We start from the raw sequence: 27,529 nt of genomic DNA on the forward strand, positions 1-27,529 counted from the left end.
TAGAGATGTGACCCCATTGCTGTGTCACCATTAGACCCTGAAGAGGAGTCCCAGTACCTGCAGCCTGACTTGAACAGGAGTGGGTGTCATGTCCCCTTCCGTAGACGTCGGGGCCACGGGCTGGCTCCCCTCGCGTGGCTGCTTTGTGACGCAGGCTGGGGCGGCCTGTGAGAGGCATTGGGGTTTAGATGCCACAGATGCCTTTTACTGCAGAGACTCAAGGCCGCACCAGCTGGGACCCTGGTGCAGAAAGTCCCCGTGGGGGTCCCTCCTTCCAGGAGCTTGTCTGGGTGGGTTTTCCCATTGATTCGGGCACTGGGGAGCAGATAGGAGGTCTTATTTTTTTTCATCAACTAGGCGGTTTTCTCTGTATTTAACGTGCTTCTATTCAGCTTTTTTGCCAGAAGGAGTGGGCAAGGTTCTGTGCCCACGGAGGGCAATAGTAAGCCCACCTGGGGCCACCTTGCTGGAGGGACCCCGAGCTCAGGCCAAGGAGGGAACCGCTGCGGTTGGTGTGGAGTAGACTGTGGCCAGGTGCCATGGGCTGTCCCCATCCAGGCCTCTTGTTGTCGTGTGAGCCCTGATGGGCCGCATGTCCGTGAGGTCAGTGCAGGTGCCATAGTGTCCCTGGGATCCATGCAGGTGCCGTACATGGCCGTGGGGTCAGTGCAGGTGCCTTGCGTGTCTATGGGGTCCATGCAGGTGCCTTGCATGGCCATGGAAGTCTGCTGGTTCCCTTAATTATAGAAAGTCATGTATGTTGTAACATTCAGAAACACAGGACGGTAAAAAAGTAAAGTAAAATAAAACAGCATAAAGCTCACTGGTGATCAGAGAAAACCAGAGTTGACATTTTCATGTATTTCCTTTCGATCTTTTTTCTGTCCTTACAAAGGGGGGGGGGGGTATGGCTATGTGTACACTTTGGTGCCATTCTCCACTTACCATTATTTTCGAGGCATTTCTCCAGATCCTGGTCTTCAAACAGGAGTTTTCCGTGACTGTACTATCCCAAAATATGAACACACATAATGCATTTAGCTCATATTTACTGCTGTCAGCTCTCCGGAGGTTTTTTTCCTGGTGTTTTTATTATTTTATATGTGCATCATATTATTATAGAAACACCTGTAATGACCATGTGTATAGGAAGAGCTTCCCTTACATAAAGTTTCTGTGGGACAGCTGTGGAGCTATTGGGTCCAAAGCCAGGACCTTTTAAAAAAAAAATTTTTTTTCAGTTGACAGCAAGGATGATTTTTGAGGCTCTGGATGGTCACTGTCACACGCAGCTGGCCAAGGGCTGTGGTCAGCACCCAGAAGTGGTGAGTGCCATCGCCGTCCAGTCCCAGCAGCTGCCCGATAGGCAGGGGCTCTCATCAGTTTAATTGCCATCGCAACCCTGTGAATTCAGGGCTATTATTACCAGCCCCGTTTTATAACAGAAGCAGCTGGAGTTCAGAGAGATGAAGCCACTTGCCCGGAGTCAGTGAACCTTCGGATGCACATAAATACAAGACACCAGGTCTGCTCAACCCCAGGCCCCCACATCCTCTACCATCACTTCTGCTGGCTACCCCGACACACTCCACCATCCCGAGGATCCATTTGTTTAGTCCTGTCGGTTTGACAGCTGAAGAGGATTTATTACTTCAATTTGCATTATTTGATTACAGGAAGATGTGTACATTTTTAATAAGCCTACTGAGTTTTATTTTTCTGTTGATTTCTATTCATGGCCTTTTCCTGTTATCAAAAAGATCTCGTGTTTCTATTGATTTGTAAGAACTCTTTGTATAGTGAGGCTGTTAACCCTTTGGCAGATTGGTTGTAAATCATGTTTGCCAAAGTCGTCAACGGTCTTTAGCCTATGTTTTCATGCACAAGAGCCTTAAATTAAAATGTGTTTTCCTTTATGATCTTTTTACCCCATCCTTCAGGGATTTAAAAGCTGTAGTTCACTCTGCGACGTATTCTTCTGTTTTTACGGTTTCTTTCCCTCACCGTGTAATTACGTAATCCATTTTGTTACATGGGTATCTTGCTTGATTCTTTTTTTTCTCCAAGCACTTAGCCACTTCCCCAGGCATCATCCAGTCTTTCTCTGTTGGTGGAGGACAGAACAGATTCTCTGAACAGATGCCTTTTCCTCTGTGCAGAACTTAACCAGACTTCTTTGGCTCTTCTCTCCCCCCTCTGGCTAATACCACAGAAAGGAAAGCAGAATGGCGCTCTGGATGCCTCGCAGCCTCCCAACGACATGCTATTGCCGTGGCCCCAGCACCAGAACACCAACGGGCTGAGGAGACAGAAACGGGACTGGGTCATCCCACCCATCAACGTGCCAGAGAACTCCCGTGGGCCCTTCCCACAGCAGCTCGTGCGGGTAAGTGGAGCCCCTCCTGCCGGCTGGGAAGGGTCTGGGCCCAGCGCCCCTCTCCTCCCTCTCCTCGGGGATCTGGCAAGTCAGTGGCGGGCTTGTCGGGAAGCGGGAGCAAGGGACACTCTGCACTTGGCGCCTGGACCTATTCAGTCACGAGGTGGCACAAGACAGAGAAAGATCAGGAGGGCCGTCGCGTCCTCGGGAAGGCGGTCCTGCTGGACGTGGGTCATCTGGCCCCTGCCGATGGAGGGGGGCAGGGCGGCGACTTGGGGCCTTTGAGCTCTGACACCTTTCTGTGCTCGCGCTCTTTTCCAACAACGACTGAGACGGCGGGTCTGTGATGGTGGCCGTGATACTGGCGAGAAGCCAGAAGCCTTGGGATGAGGCTGTGACCCCAAATCCGGCACGTTGGCGTCTGGCCTGTGGGTTCCTCCCGTGCACCTGCTCCCAGCCCCCTCCACGAGGGTGCTATCCCAGGGAGAAGGGGAGGATTGGTTTTACAGATCTGTATTTCAAAAATCCAGACCATCAACTAGCATTTCCTTCTTCCCTTTGAAGAAAATTGCAACCCAATCTGGGCAATAATTTGATAAAATGATGGTGAGGATCCCATCCGGTAATCTCCCGTGCATCGTGGACGCCTCGCCCCACTCGGCGGAAGTGAGGGTCGCTGGGGCAGCGCGAAGGGCTTGCTTTCCTTCCTCGGGCTGATTAGCCTGTTTTGTTCCCCACTCGGCTCCACGGGAAGCTGGGGTGTGATTCAAAATGCAGAGATGGGGTGGCAGCTGGGGGGCTCCGGGGGGCTCAGTGGGTTGAGCGTCTGCCTTCAGCTCAGGTCCTGATCTCGGGGTCCTGGGTCGAGCCCCGCGTCAGGCTCCCTGCTCAGCGGGGAACCTGCTTCTCCTCCCTGGGCTGGCAGCTCCCCGTGCTCCAGCTGTCCTGCGCGCTCGCTCATTCTCAAATAAATAAATAAAATCTTTAAAAAATAAAAGGCAAAGACGGAGCAGAACAAAGCAGTGGGGTCCGTGTCAGACGCCCCACCGCACCCACCACACCCATGGTGACCGGCCACAAACCTGCAACTGCGGGCACTGACTGTGACAAGGTGAAGGGCCACAGGAAGCCCCAGTGGGTGGCCCTCCCCAAGCCCCAGGGAGCCCTGAAAACCTTTGGAATTTCCCCAGAGTGGAAAGCTCTGGAGCTGTCTTGTGTTATGTTAATGAAGTGGCTTTTGGAAAGTCCCCTGAGGAGGGGGGCTGGCTGCCTGTTGCCGGGGAACCAACCCGAGGATTAGGGGCTTGCAGCCCCGCCCCCCAACACTGGGTGGAGATTGAGTCCGACCCCAGTGGCCGATGGCCAGCAATCTGATCAATGGAGCCTCCTGTCTCCACGGGGAAGCTTCCAGGAGACCGAGGTTTGGGGAGCTTCAGGCTGGGGCGCTGGAGGGGGCGCGGGAGCTCGGCGCCCTTCCCGCTCCTCGTCCTGCTGTTGCGTCGTGTGTTCTTTGTAACAAACTGAGAATCTGTGGAGTAAACGTGTCCTGTGTCCTGTGGCTGCTCCAGCGGATGAGCGGAGTTCTAAGGAGGGTCGTGGGAACCTCGGACTTGCAGCCCGACGGTGGGAGGCACAGGCGACAGCTGGACTTTGGGTGGGTGCCTGAGTGGTGGCTGCCTTGTGGGTCTGAGCCCTTTCCTGGAGGGACTGGGTCTCCCGCAGCTGGTGTCCGAATAGAATATAGTGCGACCGTAGGCTCCCGGCAGGTGTCCCAGAATTGCTTACTAGGGGAACCCCTCTGCTCTGGTGTCAGGAGCCATGGGAGCATAAGAGAGTCTCAGACTCGCCAGAGGGAGGCCGGCCTCTGACCTTATTCCCCCTGAGAGGGGCAGCTCCCCAGGGTACCCCCTGCCTGGCCTGACTGCTTAGAGGTTCGCTGTGACGTGGACACAGACTGGAGCAAAGCACTCAAGGCGTGACCCGACCTCGGAGTAGATCCCCAGGAATCCCATGTTGGGGGCCCGCCCGCCAGCCCCATGCCACCGACAGGATGAGGGTTCTGCGGCCCCCACTGCACGCACCCACCGCATTTGTCATTTGTCATTTGCCTGATGTGTCTCGCTAGTGATTCACTGTTAATATAGATAAATGTGTCTTAAGAGGAGGCTTGTACTAGCTCACAGTGGCTGCCTACAATAGAGGCTGGCAGAGGAGCTAAGGCCGAGAAAGCAGTGCTGCTGCCTGGCTGTGTGATTGTCCACACCCAGAGCCTGAGGGCTGCCGGGGACCTGTTACAGGGGAAGCGAGGACCAAGTGTCAGAGTGTCCCAAAGACGCCCTGGGACCAGAGGCTCCCTCTTGAATGTCATTAGGATCAAAAGCAAATTGGAAAGGGAGTGAGTTTTTCATTGTGTGAGTCGGTCTTATTCAAAGGCTCGTGCTCGTACTAGTCAAAAATCAGCTTTGGTAGAAAATTGTTGCTCTAGCTCGGGAAGCGGCTGGGCGGCTGGCTTTTTCTGTAAAGGGCCAGACAGTATTTTTCTGCAGCCGACCGGCCTCCGTGGCAAATCCTCAACTCCTTATAGTGCGAACGCTGCTGCTAGCAACCCATAAACTACTGCTGTGTCCGTGTTCCAATAAAACTTTATTTGCAAAAACGGGCAGTGGGCCACATGTAGCCCGTGGGCCCTAGCGTGACACGTGCAGATCCAGCGCATTTCCCAACCTCGGGAGGGTCTGCCCCAGTCAGCCTTGCCGGCACTTGGCAGGAGCGTTGAATTGAGTGCGCGAGCTTGAAAGGAATACCCGAGGGTTCTCGCGTGCGCACACACCGCCAGGGACACATGGGACCTCGGGCGGGCACCCTCGCATCACTAGAATATTCTGCTGTCCTGGCTTTCGGACTTTCTTAGCTTAGCGATCCTAGTACAGACACAGGAAACTTTCCCCATCCGTGTCCATCCGCACACGGGCCCGTAAAGTGCCAGGAGGGGACGCCGTGGCGGCGCAGCCCCCGACCCTCGAGGACTCTGAGTCCGTCTCCTTCCTGCCGATGATGGAGCATAGGAGGCTTCTGTACCTTCTGCCCGAGGGACCTGCCGAGGTCTCAGGGCTGATAGGTGGAAGCTGGAGGCGAATCCGACCGAGCACAGAGCCTCCCCGACCAGCCCCAGGGACACGTTGATGGGGGTGTCACGGGGGCATCTGCGTGCTCTCGTGGGGGCTGTGCTGCGTTTCCAGCTGAATGGCTGTGAAGCAGGAAAATCTGTCCCCTCCCTTGGCGACCCTGGCTGCGGAGAGCAGCAGAAGGCATGTCTGGAGGCCCTGCCAATACGGGTCCCGAAGACCCCCCTTGCCGCTGACGTGGGTAGCCGGGACCCCGGGGATCGGGAACCTCGGCCGTCGGGTGAGAAAGTGGCAGCACCAGCAGCAGTCCAGCCTGGCAGCGGCCCTCGGGTTTTCCGCTCTGCCCCGAGGCTGCGTCGGGAGCACATCCGACCTCCCTCCGCTCCTCAGCCCACTGGCGTGTCCAGCCCGCCCTGCGGGGACGCCCCTCCTCGCCACGAGCAGGGCGCGTGGGCCCAGTTGGCCGGCTGCTGTGAACGACGGCCGGGAACCTCACACCCGGCCACAACAGAGGCTGCCGCCGGCTCCCGTGAAGGTCGTTTGTGGGAGGGAGGGCTCCGTACGTGGCGGTCACTCGGGGTCCTGGCATGAGGGCTGCAGGACTGGCTAGGCTGAACGGGGCGGCCGTGGCCGTGCCTGGTGCAGAGGGACGCCGGGCAGCGCGGTCCAGCTCCGCCAGGAGGGGGGAGGGGGTGTGTGTGGACAGGGGCTGGTCTCTGCCCCAGCAGGTTCCCCGAGATGAGAACAGGCGTGTCCCTTCGTCTCCGATGGCCCAGAAGCGCCAGGGCCTGGGGTGGCCGTGCGGGGTGGCAGGTAGCCCTGATGGCCAGCCGCCCCCAAGCCTGGCCTTCCTCTGCCCGCTGCCCGGCTTCGCTTCCCGCGCAGCACTTAGTACCTCTGACTCGGTGCTTATGACTCGCGCATCTGAGAACAGGTCTCCTGTCTGTAGTGCCGTAAACAGTAGGCACTACGTTTGTTGAATGAGAGATTGAGGCGAGCCCCAGGTGGGTGCTACCTGGGTGCCCAACGGCTCGCACGCCCGAGTGACCCGGGCCGCTGAGCCCCGCTTGCTTGGCTCTCAGAGTTTCTCCGATGGGAGATGGAGCACGTTCCGGGAGCCTCCCCGTCCGCTTCCCCCCCACGCGGGGCTTCCGAGCCGAGCCGGATGCTTAGGGGGAGATGTATCTTCAGATTTATCTTTTCCAAACAGACTCCCACTGATCGCGTAAGGACTCAGCACAGAAACACGGATGCACACGCATGTGCACACGGGCACACGCCATCCCACTTCATAGGCACGCACATGTACCCACGTTCTCCCGGGTTTCGGGGGGCTTTTCTGCCAAGCATCTGTCTGCAGGATGTTCCTGCCAGTTGGGGGGGGGGGTTCTCCTGGAAGGAGCCCGACCCTCAGCGAATGTGAATATAACTTGATGGGGATGGGGAGCTGAGTGGGGAGCACTTAGAGGTTCAGCTGGGATCAGCTGCAATTCTGTGCTCATTAAAGCATTTCATTCTGATAAAATATGTTAAATGAAAAAAATGGGCGGGAGAGAACATTCTTCCCAAAAAGCCTCCGTTAATTACAGGCTTTTTCCTTGGAAGGAATATCACGTCCCTCCGTAGGCATCGGTGAGTTCCACGGTGCGGGGAGAACGGGCCACCGCCTCAGGTGGAGCACCCCAAACAAAGGCTGGCCGTGTGGCTGGGCTGCGGGAGCCCCGTGTGTCTGTGACGCAGCAGGGAAGCTCTCCCACGGGTGTGCCCAGCGGAGTCAGGCCACGGCCTAAGTAACGTGGGGAGCACGGAGATACAGCCCCTCGCAGAGGCAGCCCTCAGAAGCTCCAGGTGGTGCCTCCTTCCAAACAGAGGGGCCGATCCCCTGGGAAGCTGGAAGGAGGCCCTTTGTCATGGGAGGTGGCAGGGCAGGACCCCCCCTGCTCCTGAATCAGCTCTGGGCTCTGGTGTGGGGGCATCCAAGGGTGCCAAGCACTGTGCTGGCGCCAGAGGTTCGGAGTGGGGAGGACTGGCATCCTTCTACAGCCTCGAGGCCTCCAGGCAGCCGGCCTGCTGCTTGTCATTCAGAATTTGGTCCCTCCGCTACCGAGGTCAGGATTCCTTCACGTGTACATTAGTGGAAGGTTTTGAAAAAGCCACTTGCTTTTTCTAGCACGTGTGTTAGGTTTGACTTCCGGCAAGATTCAGAGTGAGGATAAAATCAAACTTTTAAAAAGGTCTAATAAAAATTCAGAATTTGTTAACTTGAGAGGTTGTCCAGGGCAACTGTAGGAATCGGCTCAAGATGATGAGGAAGAGTGTCGTGCCACTGGGAGACAAGCCCTTTAATTTTGGAAGTTGGTATTTTAACAGACAGGAACTCATGCAAACCTGTCCTCAGAGCGAGGCCTGGAAAAGGAGCTCTGAATGTCAGGCTCTGGAAGGAGATGGTTACATAATCGCTTAGCATCAAGGGTGGCCACGTGGCCCAGATGAGCAGGAGGCCGTTTCTAGAGGAGGGAGCTCACGAGAGCACAGCTGCAGGGGGCTCGGGAGGACTGCGAAAATCAGCTTCTCACCTCACAAGGCCAAGTGAGCTCAAAATGACTGAAATCAGAGCCTTTTTTCACATTTCCTTGATAAGTTTGGCTCCCGTTTTGTGCACATGTGCTACGTCGCATCCTATCCAGCCACAAATATTTGCCGACCTTCTGTGTGGACACGGAGGGGTGGGGTCTTTGGGGCACGGGCTCCGGAGCTCGGCGAGCAATGAGATGTGTCCCGGGTCAGGGTCGGCACAGTGACATGTGTGACGGTGAGTCATCCTGCATCTGGCCCAGGGTAGACTCTCCACAGATATCAATCAGGTGTTTGAATACATTTGATGGACCCAGCTGAGTTGGAGCTCACTGTTATCCTATGGAATGTTTGCTGGGTGACCTCGTGGTACGAGCATCCTAGCGTCCACCTAGGAACCTGGTCTCTGACTCGGTGCTTATGACTCGCGCATCTGAGAACAGGCCTCCTGTCTCTAGTGCCGTAAACAGTAGGCACTACGTTTGTTGAATGAGAGATTGAGGCGAGCCCCAGGTGGGTGCTACCTGGGTGCCCGACGGCCCACACGCCGTCTCTGAAGGCATCCACTCATGTGTGAATGACCAAGCAGTCCTCATTCACCATCTCGGGGAAGCCAGGTGACCTTTTGAAGTGTAATATTCGTGTTTTTCCCCTTCTTTGTTTCCTCGCCATCTCCAGGGCAGGGTCTCACTCCTTAGCACGTCACAGAGGCCCTCGGGATCTGACGCTGCCCCTTGGCACAACAAACTCCAGCCATGCCAGGCTACTGCAGCTGCTGGCTGATCACACCCTCGGGTGCCTGGAGTCCTGCGTACTAGTTCTTCCCTCAGCCTGGACTGTTATCTCACAGCCCCAGCCTGGCCACTCCCCACCTCCTCTGAAAAGGCCCCTGCCTCTCCGAAGAGGTGGAGGCCCTCCCGCCCTCCCGTGGGGAGCGTGGCACCCCATTGCCTGCCACTGTGACAGTTTTTGATACTGTTTTGTCAGTGATTATTGATCTGTCTTCCCCAGTAAATATAAAGGTCCTTGAGAGACAGTCCACCTGTCAAGCAAAACAACACCAGGGATAAAGTGGAGCCATTAAGTACTTATCAAATGAACGAATGACACGGCACTTGTGACATATCTGCTGGGTCAGCCTTTCATGATTATTTCGAAGATTGTTAAGTCAATTACATAATACTTGAAAGTAATTACATTGTAAGTTCTATTTCTGATAAATAGAGTCATTTCTATCAGACTACCATTTCTGAAATAACAATTATAAACAATGCAGGAAAATTTCTTTAACTATTTGAAGCTGCTGGAGAGTGGCCAGTAGTAGACAGGAACTGCTGTGGACTCAACCCTTGAGAGAAGGAAACAGCACTGGATGCAGTGTGTTTATATGGCTTTCCCTGTGAGAACACTCATCCTGCCATCAGCAGGTAGCCAGATCTCATGCAGAAAACCACAGTCTCACTCGTTAAAGGACTTGGAAGACAGATTTTAGAACCGACAAAGCGGCAGAATGTGAGGGAATAAATCCAATAAAATACGGAGCCCCAGGTGGAGACTTCCACATCTGCTTCCAGCCTCTGCCCAGTCAGGGAGCTATGCATATACAAGGGAGACTCCAGAGAACCCAGTGAAAAGCAACTGTAAGAAGATTGAAAGAACTGAGCAGACGTTTCAGCTGCTGCCTACTGCAAGGGAAACAGATTTAGATTTGGGTGTAGCCAACTTAACTCCCTGCCTTAACAAAAATCCACACCCTTCAGGGAAAGATAACAGAACCCGTGCCTGCAATATAGCATTCACAATGATCGATACACAACAAAAATTACTAGACATGCCCCCAGGATAAAAGGAAAAATAACAAAATGTGAGCCACAACTAAGAGGGACAAACCACCCACAGAACCTAACTCTGAGATTAGCTTAGATGGCAAAATTACCAGCAAGACCTTTGAAATATCCCTTTTAAATATGTTCAGGGACTCAAAGGAAAACATGGTCAGAAAGAATGAATACACGTGGAATCACAGCCGACAAGGGAAGCTAGTAATATGACCAATTGGAAGAGGTAAAACTGAAACGTACAGCATCTCTAATAAAGAACTCCCTAGGCAGGCTTCCAAGTCGATTGCAGAAGGTGGAAGAGTCACTGCACTTAGAGATAGGCTGGTATAAATCGTCTAACTGAAGAATGGCAGAGGAGAACTGAAACACGAAATTTCAGCTGGATGAGAGAAACAAGCTTACAGACCCAAGAAATTTATTGAGCCACAAGTGGGATAAATACAAAGAAAACCAAACCTTGATTATCATCAAAATGATGAAATTCAAAAAAAAAAGAGAGAAATCTTGAATGCAGAGGAAAAGATACAGTACATCACGGGACAACATTGACGAGGGCCAGCTTCTCTTTAGGAGGCCCCGGGCAGGGGATCCCTGGGTGGCACAGCGGTTTGGCACCTGCCTTTGGCCCAGGGCGTGATCCTGGAGACCCGGGATCAAATCCCACATCGGGCTCCTGGTGCATGGAGCCTGCTTCTCCCTCTGCCTGTGTCTCTGCCTCTCTCTCTCTGTGTGACTATCATAAATAAATAAAGAAAAAAATATTTTAAAAAGGAGGCCCTGGGCAATGGAATGTCATTTTCAAATTGCTGAATGGGAAAAAAAAAACTATCAATTCAGAATTCTATATCCAGAAAAAATGTCCTTCAAAATTGAAGGTGAAATAAAGACCTTTCTAAGCAAACTGAGGGAAACCATAGCCAGCAGACCCACAAGAAGTGATAAAGGATGTTCTTTAGACTGAAAAGGAAGGATTCCGGTTGGAAGTTTAGATCTACAGAAAGGGATGAAGAGCACAAGAAAAGATGAATTTGAGGATTAACGTAAAAGATTATATTTTCTCGGGATCCCTGGGTGGCGCAGCAGTTTGGCGCCTGCCTTTGGCCCAGGGCGCGATCCTGGAGACCCAGGATCGAATCCCACGTCGGGCTTCCGGTGCATGGAGCCTGCTTCTCCCTCTGCCTGTGTCTCTGCCTCTCTCTCTCTCTCTGTGTGACTATCATAAATAAATAAAAATTAAAAAAAAAGATTATATTTTCTCAACTTACTGAAAAGATAGCTTACTATTTAAAGAAAGATAAAATGTTGTATTGCAGGGTTTATCATTCATAAGGTCTAAAGAGATCATGGAGATGCCACCTCCATGTGGCCCGCTGCTTTCATGGTCACCGGAATGGAAGGAACCACTCCAGGACCGATTGAAGACGTTCTGAGTGTCCTCAGCTCATCCCCAATGGAAACACACCTCCTTAGGGAAAAAGTTCTTAATTATAGAGTAACATTTTCATAGAAACTACAGGACTTCCTCCCCAGTGAGTCCGGGTGGCACGGCTACTTGCCCACCACCTGCAAGGTGGACTCTGCCTCTTTCTGTGGGGATGGGATCAGGTACTACCCACCCCAGCGTGGGTCCCGAAAGTGCGGCCCCAACATAAATGCACCATTCAAGATCTTCCGCAGCATCTGCCAGGCCTCCCTGTAATTAGACGTTGTGTGGAGACCTGGAGGGAATTTATATCATCCTTGCTAAAGCCAGAGGGACATGAAGAGAGCAGTCATTCGCCGATTCAGCTGCCTTGGCTTCTGCGATTTCATCAATCATGTGAAAGAAATGTGCAGATCCTTTGTGTTTACCGTTCCCTCATCGGAGCAGAAAATGTTCCCTTTCTTGAATTGCTTTAATGGCTATATTTATGCAGCTGAAAGTTCCTTAAGAAATGAAAGTTGAATCAAATTGCTGCAAATGCTCAGATAATTTATCGGAGAATATTCAATTAGAATATATTAATATTTTAGATTTCCATCATTAATTTAATATTCAGAGATTTAATGTAGCCATTGAATCAGTGTAGTGCCGTGTGGGTGGGTGTTCAGAACGGGTGCTCCGTGCACCTGCCACGAATGGCCAGCTCACAGCGGTGCTCCCACCCACAACTCCCCCCGCCCCCCCCCCCGCCGTATAATTTCTGCAGTGGCCACCAGGCCTCGGGTCTGCAGATCAGATGGGCATGGGCTGGGAGTTCCGCTAGGCCTCACTGTGGAGGCCAGGGGGGACAGAGGTCAGGCTGGTCAAGGCTGGAATATTCTGGAGCTTGAAGAGCACTGGCCAGCAATCATGAGAGGAGATGGCAGTGAGGAGATGGCTGGCAGGCCTAGTTCATCGTTCTTCTCATCCTAACTCACCTCTGGGATAATGTGGGTGTTACCAGGGAAACCGACCTCCTGCCCCTGTGGTTCCCCTGGGTCTACTGTAGGGTTAGGCTGGCCTTTGGACAAGTTGCAAGAGGATGGAGAGTCCTCAGGGTCGGTTGGGGTGAGGTTGCCAGTGGCCCCCTCCTGGAAAGGGGTGTCCTCCTTTCTGTAATGTGGCCTCCTTTCTTGTAGGAAGTGATGGTAACAGGAGGTCGAGGTGAAGGTTATGTGTTCAGTCATCACTCACTCCTCAAGCCTTTATGAACAGTCAGAGCACCCACCCTGTGCTGTTCCAGGTACAGAAGATACACAGAGAGCAGATGACCCAGAGTCCAGCTCTCCCAGAGTTTGGGTTTGGGGGAAGGAGATAAGTAAACCACTAAATACCTGTTAGGGGTCAGAGCGTGTGGGGTGCGTGAAGGTCCCTGCCACATGAGGTGGCTCCGGAGGTCACCTCTGGGGCAAGAGCACATGCAGTAGCAGAAAAACTATAGTGATGTAGACGAGAAGAGCATTTGGGCAAAGGGAATGGCACGGTTTTGGAGGAAGAACCTAGAGGCCACAGGAAGAACCTGGCTGCCTGGAGACAGAGAGAGACAGAGAGAGGGGAGGGTGGTGAGCCGGTTGGGAGACCACAAAGCCAGGTCATGCGTGAGGGGACGTGTGGCCATGGCGAGGACTGGCTTCACTCTGATATCCAGGAGGTGATGACACGAGGCTTAGACCCACCTAGTGCAGAGGCTTCTGCTGTGACGAGCGTCGGGGGCGTTGTGTTAATGCCCTTGCTCGGCACAGTAACAACGTTGAAAACCTCGACAAATCCCTGCTTCCTTTGTTAGGTTTCCTTCTCAGCAAAATCCATGATTTGGGTTCTGCTGCTGCTTCGGGACTTGCAAGGCCCTTGGGTTCTCCCCTCTCTGAACCTGGGGAGGGTCCTTGGGCTCTGAAGCCACCCCGTGCCACCCTGCACCCTGCACCCATCCCTCCCCGACCGCCAAGAGCAGCAAAGGGCACCCCGGGCCCAGCCTGCAGCATGTAGACCAGCGGTTGAAACCTGGTCGGCCTGCAGATGCGTTTGCCGTGACCGACGCAGAGTTCCACAGGTGTGGACACATTCCTGACACTTAAATCAAGAAATGTCCACCTCCCTAGGGAAAAGCCACGTGCACAAGTATGTCCTAGAGTGGTGCAGGCCGCTGATGTCAAGGGGCCAGTCCCGGGTGCGGGCTGCAGACGGGCGTGAGCTGTGCGGGGCCACGGTTGCCACCAGCCGCCGGCATCACTTGGAGCCCGGGGAGCACGTGGTCGTATCCCTGGGAGTGTCAGGAGGGGGCTGCTGAGGCCAACCGGCAGGGGTGAGGCACCAGGCTTTAGGTTTGGAATTGGGGGGCTGTGGGGAAACTGCTCTGGAGGGCCCCACGCGGGCCTCTGCTTCCGGGCGGGGTGTGCAATGTAGGCCAGCGGCCGCGCTGCCGGACTCTTCGTGGCGTGCGGCCAACCCTGCAGGGCAGCTCCGCGGGGGCAGCTCCGGGCCAACCCCCAGCTCCTTGCAAGTCAAGTTGGGGTCGGCACCCAGTGGTGGGGAGATGGACAAGAGGCAAGTCTGCTCCTCGCGTGGCTCGATTTCGGGGGCGTGACAGGGAAGGGAGAGGGCTCGACCGGGATGCTTGTGACCCTCAGGGTTGTGAGAGGCTCCCGTGGCCTCGGGGTCATGGAGCTTCGGACTCCTGCATGTGTGCGTGTGACGTGAGAAGCTGCAGAGCACCCACCAGAGAGGCAGGGCCCTCCGGGGTGGCCCCTGCTGGCCTGAGGCAGGGAGGCCGTGCCCGCAGCTTGCTCCCTCCAGGATGTCCCTGTGCTTGGAAGGGAGTGGACAGCAGACGCACCGGCTGCAGGTAAAAACCCGTTTTCCCGGGCCCACCTCTCTGGTCCCAGCTGGCACCCAGACACGGGGTCGGGAGGTGCCTGGGTGCCTGGAGCAGGTGCTGCCTGGAGCCAGGGAGGAGACGGGCTGCAGGCCATGTGCCTTCCTGGGCGGCGACGGCAAGTCCCGGCCGGCGGTTCCCCCCGACAGCTACAGTCCTGCGGGAGACCCGATGATATTGGGTGTTTCTGGTAATTTCTTCCAAACCAGTCTTCCATGTTGAAGCCTCCTTCTTCCGAACTGTAGAGAGCCGGGGTGGGGAGTGAGGGACACCCGCCTTCTCAAAGCTCTCAGCTTAGAAACGAGCGTCCCCCTCCCTAACACCGGGGCACAGAGACACGGGCTCAGATGCAAAGCCAAGGAGGGCGGACGGCGTCCAAGGAGGGGTCGTGTTCAGGGAACCAGACTGTCTCCAGGCCTCAGAAGACAGAGGTAACAGTGTGCTGCTTCCCGCCCCCCTAGTGGTGCTGGGACAGCCTGACTTCTGTCCTCGAGTGACTCTGGGGGAAGGGGCCGTGCGGGGGATGCCGCCGGGACCAAACTGTTCTGTGCTTGCGGTGCCTCTGGCTGCCGGCCCCTCGTGACAGTGCCGGCTCTCAGGCCACACGGCCCAGGGCTCGGGGACATCGCTGTCCGGGCCGTCGGGGAGCGGCCTCATGTCCTGAAGGCCCAGAGACGCACCTGCACCAAGGGGTTCGGCCTTCCAGCTGCTGTTCGATTGAGCTACGTGTGAGGTTTGGGCCTTGAGGCCTCATGAGCTGTCATGCTTTGGTTGAGAAGCTCATTTCATTTTCCCAAAATGTGGAGTAATGAAAACAAGAAAAGCCCTGGGTCCTTTGCGTCTGTTAAAAGCAAAACTAAGCAGACAACTAAGCATCCTGTCTGAAGAGGCCAGAGCCCTGCAGGCCCTCCAGGCCGGGGAGGCGGGGTCCTGCGGCCGCGCCCCACGCGCCGCTCGTCTCCCCCACAGCCCATCACCAGGACGAAGCCGGGGTGTTTACAGGCATCAAGTCCAGTCGGAACTGAGGTACAGCGGCGGCTTCGTGGTCACGGTCGCGGCCTGTCCTTCCGCACGGACGCACTGGTGGTGCAGACCGACAAGAGGAAAGTGTCACAATAAGGAAGGAACGATGGAAAAAATCCAAGGCCGAGATGAGACGGGCAGGGCCGGCAGGTCAGGGAGGCAGCAGGTGCTCCAGGTGGGGCTTGCTGGTGAAAGCCTCTCCGGGAAGCCACCGTTGAACTCCCGCAGGATTAGGAGCCGTGTGTGCCAAGACCAGGCAGAGAAAAACTGCAAGTGCCCCGATCCTGGGGTGGGAACAAGCCCAACGCATCCAAGGAATGGAGAAGTCTTTGCAGCAAGAATATGGGGAACAAAGAGAGATGGGAGGGCAGGCCAGGGGGAGGCAGGCCAGGGGGGAGCGCAGGGACCGAGCCCCTCAGGGCCTCTGGACCAAGCAGGAGATCCAGCTCTCGCCCCCCACCCACGTTGAGAAGCCTTGAAAAACACCTTGTGTCATGGTCTGCGAGGTGCCTTGGGCTGCGTGGGGCGGGTTGGAGGGTGGACGGTGAGGGGCCAGAGCTGCCCCAGAGTCCCAGGCTGCAGGAGGCGGCCCAGGGGAGCAGCGGCGTGGGCAGGACGGCACGGGAGGGGTGCCTGGTGGGGGCTGCAGTGCCCGGAGCCCAGAGAGGCTGCTGTGGATGCGGCCCGGGCCCTGCTCCTAACTGTGCGAGGCAGAGCGGGAGGTGCTGAGGCCTCTGCATCCCCAGCCGTGTCGTGCCGGCTTCGTGCCTCCGAGGAGCAGCACAGTGCGCAGCTGCGGTGCCCGGGAGGCCCAGATGGGTGACGGATTCCCTGTCACGTCATAAGTCGTCCGAGCTCTGGCCCTGGAGCGCTGGGCCGCTGGCCGCTGCCTGGTTCTAGTAGCTTGCTGTCTCCCGCTCCTGGGGAGTCACGAAGCAGTGCCCGGGGCCATCGGCCTGACGGGACTGGACATCGGGGCCCCCCCGTCCCCTCCCTCCCTAGGTGGACCCGGCCAGCTGCTCCCCAGGTGGGAGGCCAGCAGCTCACCACCAGCTCTGCTGAGCCTGGCTCCCGCCGGACCCCAAGCACAGCCTCCCCAAGACCAGCAAAGCCCCGCTGCACACGCGCGTGCACACAGCCTGGATTTCCGCCTTGTCCCCAACACGCTGCTATGCCAGCCCGTGACAAGGAGCGTACCATTTGGCCACCACGGGAGGCTCAGAGAGGATGAGTGACTCACCCATGGCCACACGGCCGGGAAACAACAGAGCGCCCTGTCCAGGTGACCCGACAGCCCCGGGCCGCCCCTCCTGGCCTGTGGAGGAGGCCCCGTTGTGGCCCGGCCCACTGTCACCTGATGCTCGCAGCCTGGGGCTGCCCGGGGGGTGGGGGGCCAGCTTGGGCTCGGCACTCCGCTCCCCATGAGCCCACCCCAGGCTCTTGCCTCCTGTTTCCCGGGAGAGAGATCCTGCAGGAACCGACGAGGTCCCGCTGCCGTCTTCCTGGGCCCTGCTTGCGAGGGAGGACCGGGGGCGCTGGGACACCTCAGGGCTCCTTGGTGGCCAGACGGGCCGGGGTCAGCCTGAGCACCTGAGCGGTGGGCTGGGTCTCGGGCTGCGGGGGTGCGGGAGCCTGTGCGCCGCTGAACGCGGAGACAAGTGCTCGAGACCCAGAGGAGGACGGGAAAAAATAGCACCGCCAAGCACAAGCCGCTCGCAGGGGCCGTGCTAAAGTGGAAAATGTTCCTCTTCACCGAGAAATTGAGTTTCACACTCTCCCAACGGTGACAAGCCGCACGCCTGTTCCGACTTGCCGCGCGAGCACCATATGGTACCAGCTTTAGCAACTCGACGTGACGTCCCCGACGGGAGGGCCGCCTCCCCCGGCTGCGGGGAGAACGGGGCCCAGCCAAGGGCTCGAGGGGCCGCCAGTGCGTCCTCTGCAGGGCTGACCCCAGGCCCGCAGCCAGAAGGCCAGTCGGACAAGAGCCACACGAGTCCCTCCGCTGGGAGCTGCAAGGACGCCGAGTGCACGTCAGCCCAGTTCCTCCTGGACGGTGGCAGCGCCCGGGCAGGAGCGGCGAGAAGGAGGCCTGCCCTCCACCACCTTCGACCTTCGCGGCAGGCAGGTGCGCGCAGCGGGGCTGGGGTGGCTCCTGGGGGCTGGACACAAGTGATGTGGCCTCACAGAGCCCAGGTTGTGCAGCGGGAAGGTCGGGTGGGGCCCCAGAAGCCACTGCGTCCACAGGCCCCCTGGTGGGTGAGCCACGATGCAGGCCCCTCACGCTTGGACCAGGCCGCTTACCTTAGGCCCAGTGACTGTGGACGACCCTCTGGCTCGCTGTCTGCCAGGGCAGCCCCGGGACGCACCCCTTAATCACTGTCCCCCCCAGGCCAGGGTCCTCAGGGCAGCCCCGGATGCGCCCCCTTATCACTGCCCCCCCAGGTCAGGATCCTCAGGGCAGCCCCGGGATGCACCCCTTTATCACTGTCCCCCCCAGGCCAGGATCCTCAGGGCAGCCCCGGGATGCACCCCTTTATCACTACCCCCTCCAGGCCAGGATCCTCAGGGCAGCCCCAGGATGCACCCCTTTATCACTGCCCCCCCAGGTCAGGGTCCTCAGGGCAGCCCCGGGATGCACCCCTTTATCACTGCCCCCCTAGGTCAGGGTCCTCAGGGCAGCCCCGGGATGCACCCCTTTATCACTGCCCCCCCAGGTCAGGATCCTCAGGGCAGCCCTGGGATGCACCCCTTTATCACTGCCCCCCCAGGTCAGGGTCCTCAGGGCAGTCCTGGGATGCACCCCTTTATCACTGCCCCCCCAGGTCAGGATCCTCAGGGCAGCCCCGGGACGCACCCCTTAATCACTGTCCCCCCCAGGCCAGGGTCCTCAGGGCAGCCCCGGATGCGCCCCCTTATCACTGCCCCCCCAGGTCAGGATCCTCAGGGCAGCCCCAGGATGCACCCCTTTATCACTGTCCCCCCCAGGCCAGGATCCTCAGGGCAGCCCCGGGATGCACCCCTTTATCACTACCCCCTCCAGGCCAGGATCCTCAGGGCAGCCCCGGGATGCACCCCTTTATCACTGCCCCCCCAGGTCAGGGTCCTCAGGGCAGCCCCGGGATGCACCCCTTTATCACTGCCCCCCTAGGTCAGGGTCCTCAGGGCAGCCCCGGGATGCACCCCTTTATCACTGCCCCCCCAGGTCAGGATCCTCAGGGCAGCCCTGGGATGCACCCCTTTATCACTGCCCCCCCCAGGTCAGGATCCTCAGGGCAGCCCCGGGATGCACCCCTTTATCACTGTCCCCCCCAGGCCAGGATCCTCAGGGCAGCCCCAGGATGCACCCCTTTATCACTGCCCCCCCAGGTCAGGGTCCTCAGGGCAGCCCCGGGATGCACCCCTTTATCACTGCCCCCCCAGGTCAGGGTCCTCAGGGCAGCCCCGGGATGCACCCCTTTATCACTGCCCCCCCAGGTCAGGATCCTCAGGGCAGCCCCGGGATGCACCCCTTTATCACTGCCCCCCCAGGTCAGGGTCCTCAGAGCAGCCCCGGGATGCACCCCTTTATCACTGCCCCCCCAGGTCAGGATCCTCAGGGCAGTCCTGGGATGCACCCCTTTATCACTGCCCCCCCAGGTCAGGGTCCTCAGGGCAGTCCCGGGATGCACCCCTTTATCACTGCCCCCCCAGGTCAGGATCCTCAGGGCAGCCCTGGGATGCACCCCTTTATCACTGCCCCCCCAGGTCAGGATCCTCAGGGCAGCCCCGGGATGCACCCCTTTATCACTGCCCCCCCAGGTCAGGGTCCTCAGAGCAGCCCCGGGATGCACCCCTTTATCACTGCCCCCCCAGGTCAGGATCCTCAGGGCAGTCCTGGGATGCACCCCTTTATCACTGCCCCCCCAGGTCAGGGTCCTCAGGGCAGTCCTGGGATGCACCCCTTTATCACTGCCCCCCCAGGTCAGGGTCCTCAGGGCAGCCCCGGGATGCACCCCTTTATTACTCTGCACACCCCGAGGCACATGGTTCATAAGTGTCCTGTGGGATCTCAGCTCGAACGGTGCCACGCCCAAGCCAGCAGCTGGGCCCATCTGGGCCGTGGGTACCTGCGGCCGAGGGTGTGGGCCCTGCAGAGACACCTGTGCATGGTCCCCCCCGCCCGGGACCTCCCCCTGGGGGATCAGGGAGCGGGTGAGGACAGTGCGCCGTGGGTCCTGCCTCGCCCTCACCCTCTGCTCCCCGCTGTGGGGTGAGTTCCTCGCTGGCCTCCATCCCCACTGAACACGCAGGTCCCCACACCTGTCACCACAGACAACCAGGAATGGGGACGGGCCAAGGTCCTCATCCTGTCCAGGCCCCACTGCTCCTCCTCCCTGTGATTCTGCAGCAACAGGCCACAGAGCTCCAGGCGCCCCGTACCCACCGCACTGAGTCCCTCCAGCGGCCGTGGGTTCCCCAGGAAAAAAAATGGCTCGTCGGAAGGCGGTGGTGCTGGGGGGAACCTTCTGGAATCAGGCTGGATGGCACCACACACACCAAAGCCCTTCATTCACTCAGGCTCCTTGCTCCGGAGCGTGGGGATTCATGGACACAGGCAGGCTGGACTGCGGGCCGGGAGGCTGCCGGGGCCCCAGGGGCCCTGGACCACCTGCTTCCTCCCCCTTGCAGAGGACAGGCCTGGCCGGACGGGGCGGCGCGGGCTCCTGAGGCCGGGGGTGCGGGCGGCAGTCTCCCAGGGTCGTGGCCGTGATTCCGGGTCTGTCACCACACGGGGCCGGGACCCGCCGCCTCCGCTTGCCGTTGACGACTGCGCGTGCTTCCTCTCGAAGCCTCTCAAGGGCAGTTAGCCCTGTGACCCTGGCTGAGGCCAAGGCTGATAACCGCTCCGTCCCAGGCAAGGGTCCCCGAGACGGCTCCAGGCTCCGGGCCGTCCCCAGAGACCGCGCCCCCCTCTAGGACCTCCTGATGCAAATTCGTAAAGCTTTTCACGCGTGTGCGATGTTTACCAGCTTCCGGCCAGAGCTGTGCTGTTGAGGATGAATTTTATAGTTGCTACATTTCTGATCAACTGTTACTTATAATTAGCTCCTATAAATATTTCTAAATGATCAGATACTGTTTAAATAGCTTCAATAAACTACGGAACTGCCTTCTTGCTCCTACCCAGGAATTACATGTAAATTGCTCTAAACCCGGAGCTTCACAGGAGCAGGGCCGCGTCTGGCTGGTTTAAGTGTGGTTTGGTTGACACCCGGCTGGTGCCTGGGGGCGGGGGGGCAGGGGGGCTAAATGTGCTTCGGAATCCAAAAGGATTATTGTACCTACTCCCATGAACCTCAGGAGGATTCGAGTGGGCTACGGCGTTCTGGGTGGGAATTCCCGGGAGGATCCTGCGCCCCGCACCCCGTCCTGCGTCTCCTGTTGCTGCGCGGCCCCGTGTGGTTTCTGGAGGGCGGGCGGCCAGCTCGCGTCCTCGGGAGGCCTCCGGGCTGCGGAGTAAGCGGAGGCTGGGGCGCAGGGCTCAGAAGGTTCTGGCCCAGCCCTGGGCTTGGCGGCTGAGGGTACGCGTGGTCTCACGACGCCGAGGGACAGGTCTGCTGGAATCTCCTGCCTCGTCTTGCCCGATCGCTGAGCCGGTGGAGGACCCTAGGCCTCAGAACCTTCTGGTGCATGGAGGCCTCACTGCTCACAGGTGTCCCCTCTGTGGCATCTGTGCCCCAGGCCCTGCTCTGGCCCGCACACATCCCTCCCGGGGCAGCCAGGTACTGATTGCCTCGTGTCACTCGGGCGCTCTAGGTGCTGGGGTGTTGGGCTTCATCATCACCCGGGGCTGGAAACCCCAAGTTGTGATGTGAGGTCGGGCCTTGGGGCCGCTGCACCAGCGGACGTGGTGGACGCTGAAGCCTTGCTTCCCGGGGCTCAGATGCTGCAGCCTCAAAGCTCAGCAGACAGCCGAGAGAACCCCAATACCTGGAGATGGGGGGCGGGAGGCAGGCAGCCCTGGGCCAGGGTTGGGAATGTCTGCTCCAAGCCACAGCAGGTGCAGTCTGAGCCCTCGGAGCCCTCGGAGGCCTGACAACTGAACCCCGCTGTACATCTCTGAAACCCAGAGCAGGGCTCCCCTGGGGCTGCTTTAGTTTGCTGAGGCTGCGGCAAGAGACCACCGCAAACCCAGTGGCTTTAAACAGCCCCCGTCGCTGGTGTGCAGAGGCACCTCTGGCTCCCGGCACTGACTTCACATCCTGCCGCTTTGCTGAATTCCTCTATCAGTTCCAGCAATTTCTGGTGGAGCCTTTTGGGTTTTCTACCCAGAGAATCCTGTCGTGTGCAGAGTGAGAGGCCGACTTCTTTGCCGATCCAGAAGCTTTTATTCCCTTTTGTCGTCTGATGGCGAGGACTTGCAGGGCCGTGGTGAACGGCAGCGGTGAGAGTGGACGCCCCTGTCGGGTCCATGACCTGAGGGGGGACGCTCTCAGGTTTCTCCTCCGTCGAGAATGATATTCCCTGTGGGTCTTTCATAAATGGCTTTGATGGTATTGGGGTGTGTTTCCTGTGTCCCGATGAGCTCACTCCTATGTGAAGTTAAGGAACGAAACAGAAGGTCATGGGGGAAGGGAGGTCAGAATAAAGGAAGAGGGAGACAAAGCATGAGAGACGCTGAGCTCCAGGGAACAAGCTGAGGGTCGCTGCAGGTGGGGGTGACGTGACGGGGTGAGCCCTGGGTGTCACGTGCAACTGATGAGTCGCCGACCTCTACCTCTGAAACTAATTTTAAAAAAATTAAGAACAGATTTAAAAAAAAAAAAAAACCCGCATTTCCTCTCTGACAGCTCTGGAGGCCAGAAGCCTGAACTCTTGTTTCTATGGGTCAAAATCCGGGTGTCGGCAGGGCGGTGGTGTCCCCACGGGTTTGCCCGGCTCCTCTGGCTTCTGAAGGCACCTGAGGCCTCGACTCGCGGCGTCGGACGCCAGGTAGAGGCGTCTCCCGGTCACTGCAGGGTGTCCACGGCCCCCGCCACTGGAGCCAGAGCCCCTCCTGCCGTGTCGCAGGGTGTGATGGCATCCAGGGCCGCGGTCAGCCGGGCGTCCTCTCCCGTCTCATCTTGCTCAGCCTTCGCTGGTCTCCGCCTCGTAAGGCGACGTGCACGGGTTGTAGAGGCTGCTGGAGGCGGAGCGAGATGGAGGTTCAGGTCTGTCCCCGCCCCGTCCCCACCGATGCCGTCCTTCACCTTCTCTCCTGAAGGAGGGATGCTAACGACCCCAACATTTATCAGCCCTTGAAGGAGCCAGAGCCATACAGGTACACCCCCGGCCCCGCGCAGTCCCCCGCAGCCCTGCAGGAGGGGAGCGTACTCCTGCCTGCCTCTGGCCGATGAGGGGACCAGGCTTAGAGAGTCTGGGGAGTGCTGAGCTTTGAACCCTAAAGAGCCCGCCCTACAGCCCCCTGCCGCATGTGACCGAGGAGCTCCCTGAGTCGACATGCCCGGCAAACTGTGCAGGGGAACCAGCCCCCTGAGGTCACAGGTGCGGCCCCCTCATCCCTGCTTCCATGGCTCCGAGTTACTTGTAAAGAATTGGATTTCCTGTGCGGGAAACTGCTTTGAAGGAGAACTTACTTGGGGGAAGAAGACCAGCCTCTCTGCGGAGGGGACTGGAGCCTGGGGATCCGCGCTGGCGTTTGCCGCTGGCTGTCCCCGGTCATCAGCTCCAGGACGGCTGCGAACTGCCAGCGATGGAGGAGAAGCAGTGAGTCTGCGGAGGCGTCTGCGCCCGAGGGCGGCACAGGAGGTGAGAACCCCCGCAGGACCCGGACGCCACGTGGGCGTGGAGGGGGTGCAAGGGGCCGGCCCTCGGAGCACCAGCATGGCTCTGGGGGCGGCGGGGGCCACCGCGCGCCCTGCTCACCCCGGGGGGGTTGGGCTTGCAGCGCGGGGCTCCTGCTGATGCACTCCTGCTGTTTCTTCCCCACCCCGTGTCCATCCGGGTCTGGCGCCCTCGCGTGTGGCAACTGGGGCAGGGGGGTCACTACCAGGGTCCGCCTCTCTGGACGGCACGGACCCTCCTCCCGTCTCCACTGCCTGCATCCCACAGGCACCTCCGGCGCCCATCCACTGAGCCGCCACCCATAGGGGAGCCGTCGGTCTCTCCGGTGAGGCGTCCACCGGCGCCAGCCTCACCTGGTGCCCACGGAGGGCTTCGGGGTCCCTGCGAGGTGGCTCCACACAGGCCCCGCCTCCATCCCGATGCTCCAGGGCCAGTGAGTGAGGCGCTGGCTGGTCCTTGGCACGCTCACGGCGACCCATCCAAGCGAGCGATTAGCGGTGCCACATGGAGACGCACGCAGCCAGTCTGTCCAAACCAATTTCCCTGGGCTGGTTATTGCAAAGTCTAAAAATCCCTAATTCCTGGAGGCAGGCGGGATTTAAATTTAAGTTTGGATCCCAAATGAGATCTTTCCATCCGACTGTTCATCTGTCCTTGGAAACGCGAGGCGGTACCTCGATTACCCGTCAGGGCGCTGGCTGGGCTGGTAGCTGCGCCTGTGGCTCGGAGCTTGTCCGCTGCTGATGGAATCCACCCAGATCGGGAATTGGGCTCCGCTGCTGCCTGGCCCGGGCGTCCTGGGCGCTGGCTCCGCGGGTTCCCCGAGGGGTGACACCCTCAGGCCACGACGTGGCTCCGCAGCTGCGTCCGCCAGGGTCCTGACGGGGCCACCTGCCGGCTCCTTGCTTTGCCCCCAAAGAGGATCCATCCCGAATCTCGCAGCTTCCATCCAATCCTTTGCTTATTAAACCATCAGAACAGATATCCATCCTGAGAAAAGCCTCCGTTTCCAGCGGCTCTGCAGCTCAGGGAGGGACTGCTCAAAACCCCGAGGAGGGGCCTCGTCCACGAGGGAGGGTCCGCTCTGCCCGTGTCTCCAGGAGGCATCACGGAGGCGGACAGATCCAAGGAATTGCAAACGACGGAAACCTTTTGTTTTTAACACAAATCCCTTAGCAGAGAAGTGGCCAAAGTGGTGAATTGTCGTGTGAAGCAGAAGCACACACTCTCCAAACAGGTTTTTACTCGTGGGGTCGGCGGGGGCGAGAGCAGATATGGGGGGGCTTGTTCATGCCACAGCCAGCAAACCCCGCAGCCCGCCCCAGGGGCTCCGCTCAGGCCCCGGTGAGCCCTGGACCCACCGAAGGCCGGGCCCCGCGAAGATGCCTCCTCGCGTTGCCCCGTCTTGTCCCCGCCGGCCGCCCAGCGCAGGTGAGAGGACAGCACCCAGGATGGCACCCAGGACGGCACCCAGGACGGCCGCGTGGGCGAGAGGCAGGTGCTGCCCCTGCAGGGTCACGGCTCGCACTCTGGACCGCCCAGCCCCGCCTCCCGTGTTCTGGCCTCTGCCCTGGCCTCCAGCCTCACGCCTGCCTACCGACTCCGTGGAGGGACCGGAGACCCAGGGGCTAGTTGCACCGGTGGCCGGCTCTGCCCTTCCCTCCCAGACGCCCCCGGCGCCCCTTCCTTTTTGAAGTCCCCAGACCCCATCTCTCCTGACGCGCGTTCCTAGCTCAACACCCCTCGCGTCTCCTTCTCCGACCTGCCCGCCTCTCACTGGAGGCAGGTTCAGCTTCAGGTGTGTTGGGTTTGAGTCACAGGGGGCCCAGAGCGGGGACCCAGTGAGTGAGCCACAGCCTCAGAAGTGCAGGGAAAGTCCTGAGGGGAGCGTGCCCCCCGTGAAACATGCCGCCATCTAAGAAACCACAAGGACAGCCCACGGGGGATGTCGCCGTAGAAGAGTCAGGGCTCTGCCGCTGCCCGGGGAGGCGTCAGCTCTCAAAGGCAGGTTTACAGTGCGTGTGACACAGACACAGGTGTGTCGGTTTCAGGCACAGCAGGATCCAGGAGCTCAGATAGCATCTGTGTTATCAGACGGCTTTGTCCCCGTCCTGGAGACCGCGGTCTTGCATGTCAGCCCTTCCCGGCCGAGCCCCCAGCATCAGGCCCTGCGCAGCACGGAGCTTACACCCCAGCCCAGCTCTGGAGAGAGCGGTCCTCTCCTCCGAGGAGTTCCAGCAGAGCTCATACGGCTGCCTGGAGGCCGCGCCGGGCGAAGATGTACCGCACGGGCCCGGGGCACGTGACCGCTGTGAGCTCCATCCCTCCCTGCAGACAGGAATAGCGGAGGGGCAGCTCCCCGCGGGCACTGGGGGTCCTCCCTACGGCAGCACAGTCAGAAATAGGTCTTCGCCGCAGTTCCTGACTCAGGGCTCCTAAGACCTTTGTGTTCCCCGAGGGGTAGGGACCCAGAGGGGCTCCTCGACAGCCTGGGGGATGGGGTACCAGAGGCACCTTCAGGGTTAGGACTTTGACGTCAAGGTCTCCAAGGGCCGATGAGGTGATGACCGTGGCCACGAAGGCCCCTACATGACGGGGGCTCACGGACCTTTCAGGGTGATGCATGTGTCCACCTGCTGAGAGGGTGTCACACCCCAGCTCCGTGAGGACAGAAGCTCCCGCAGTCGGGACCTTGCCCGACCTCGCCCTGTGCACCTGTTCCCCTGGCTGTGCCCCCATGGGTGTCGCTTATCATAAACTGGTCGTCGTGGGTACAGCGTTTCTCCAAGTCCTGTGCGCCCTTACGGCGAGGGATTCAACGTGAGGAGGGGTCGTGGAAGCCCCGGAGCTCATGTGACACCCGAAGTGGGGGCAGACTGGGGGACGGGGCCCTTGCCCGTGGGCCTGTGCTGACGCCGGGAACTCACTGTCAGAATTGCACCCACTTGGTGTCCAGAGAGCTGGGGAACTGGTTGGTGTGGAAACAGATGAGACGCTTCCCCGACGGAAGGACACAGTCAGCAGACAGACAGACGTCCATTCAGGCTGAGAGGATGAGCAGTGTGGGCACAGGGTGGCTGGACACAGGCCACGTCCCCTCGGCGAGGCAGGCTCAGGGTGGGGGAAGGGGGTCAGCCAGGACCGGACCACCCGTGGAGGCGTCCCCGAAAGTGCGGTCATCGTGGGTCCAGGCCAGTGCACCCTCTGCCCGGCCCAGACGCCGTCCTGTGAGGAACAGGAGAACCCGCCCCGTGGGTGCAGACCCAGCTCCCCCCCACCCGAACCACTGGGGATGTTTCCGCGCCCGGTGCCACTGCCCTACCAGGTCGCAGTGTGTTTAAACTCCTCCAGGGACGGCTGGGCGCGTGAACGGATGTCCTGAGAGAGGCTCGAGCTCGGGGGTCATCTGGGAACACGCGCAGGGGGCCGGTGCCGCCCGGGCCAGGAGGGGGACCGTCCAGCCCGCCAGCGCGCAGACTCATTGGCACCTGGAGGCAACTTGGTGGCACCTGGGAAAGTGCGCGTGTACTCCTACTGCTCAGCAGAGGCTGGTCGGGGGACCTGCGCCCACCGACACCCGGGGCTCTGCTGCAGGTCGCGGGGAGCTTCCAGGTGCAGGCGGTGGTCCTGGGCTGCGCTGCAGGGGCCGCTGGGGCACCCGTCGTGCGGCTGGGACGCCATGGCCTAGGGGAAGGCCCCCACACGCGGGTCTGCGTTCTGCGCAACAAGCTGGTGGGTGGGACAGGGGAGCCCTGACCTCCGGAGCTCGAGAGCCCTTGCGCCTTCCAGACCTCGGAGCCTTGACCTGGCGCCAGCCCGTGACCAGCAGTGTCACCACGGCCCACCCCGGGGTCTGGCCAGGCAGCCGCGCCCCCCACACCGTGCGCACAGGACAGAGGGAACCGGGGCGGCCGGGGAGCCTGTTGGCACAGCTGCCTTTGGCGCTTTGCATCTGAAGTTGAAGGTACCGCGGGCACGGCCAGGCGTAGATGGGATTCCTTCCAGGACACGGGATGTGGGGGCTTGTTCGGCTCATCTTGTGCTCCTTTGTGTCTTTAAAATCTTTCCCCCAAAAGAATTGTCATGGAAAACAAGCAGGCAGGCAGAGCGGAGCGGGAGCAGCTGGTGGGGCTTGACGAGGAGGGGCAGGTGGCAGGTGAGGAGGCGGGAGCGCAGGAGGAAGCCTCCAGGCCCAGGGAGCAGCGCTGGGCCCGAGGGGGTGGGCAGAGGGCGCTGGCCCAGGGTCAGGAGCCCGCAGGTCAGGGAGCTGCCAGCTGACCCCGGGAGCAGCAGGAGGACACTAGCCTCCCGGGGGGACCGTGGGGACCCACCTGCCCTGACCCCCGAGGCCGTGCTGTAGTAGGGGTTCGGCCCCGCTGCCCAGAGGGCTGAGTTTGGGAGGATAAAGCCTGCAGCTGGGCCCGTCTG

The 27,529-nt window shown here is 59.3% G+C and overlaps 1 protein-coding gene across 4 annotated transcripts in view; it reads left to right on the top strand.

Moving 5' to 3' along the window:
- The window catches only part of CDH4 (cadherin 4), a 508,943-nt gene that overhangs the window by 395,135 nt on the left and 86,279 nt on the right, over nt 1–27,529 (top strand). For all 4 annotated transcript variants that reach the window (XM_077873791.1, XM_077873793.1, XM_077873792.1 and 1 more), the window contains one exon: nt 2,213–2,386. In XM_077873791.1, coding sequence (XP_077729917.1) covers nt 2,213–2,386 — 174 coding nt within the window. The remainder of the gene's footprint in view (nt 1–2,212; nt 2,387–27,529) is intronic.

This window comes from Canis aureus, chromosome 26 (assembly GCF_053574225.1).
Source record: "Canis aureus isolate CA01 chromosome 26, VMU_Caureus_v.1.0, whole genome shotgun sequence".
Classification (NCBI taxonomy): domain Eukaryota; kingdom Metazoa; phylum Chordata; class Mammalia; order Carnivora; family Canidae; genus Canis; species Canis aureus.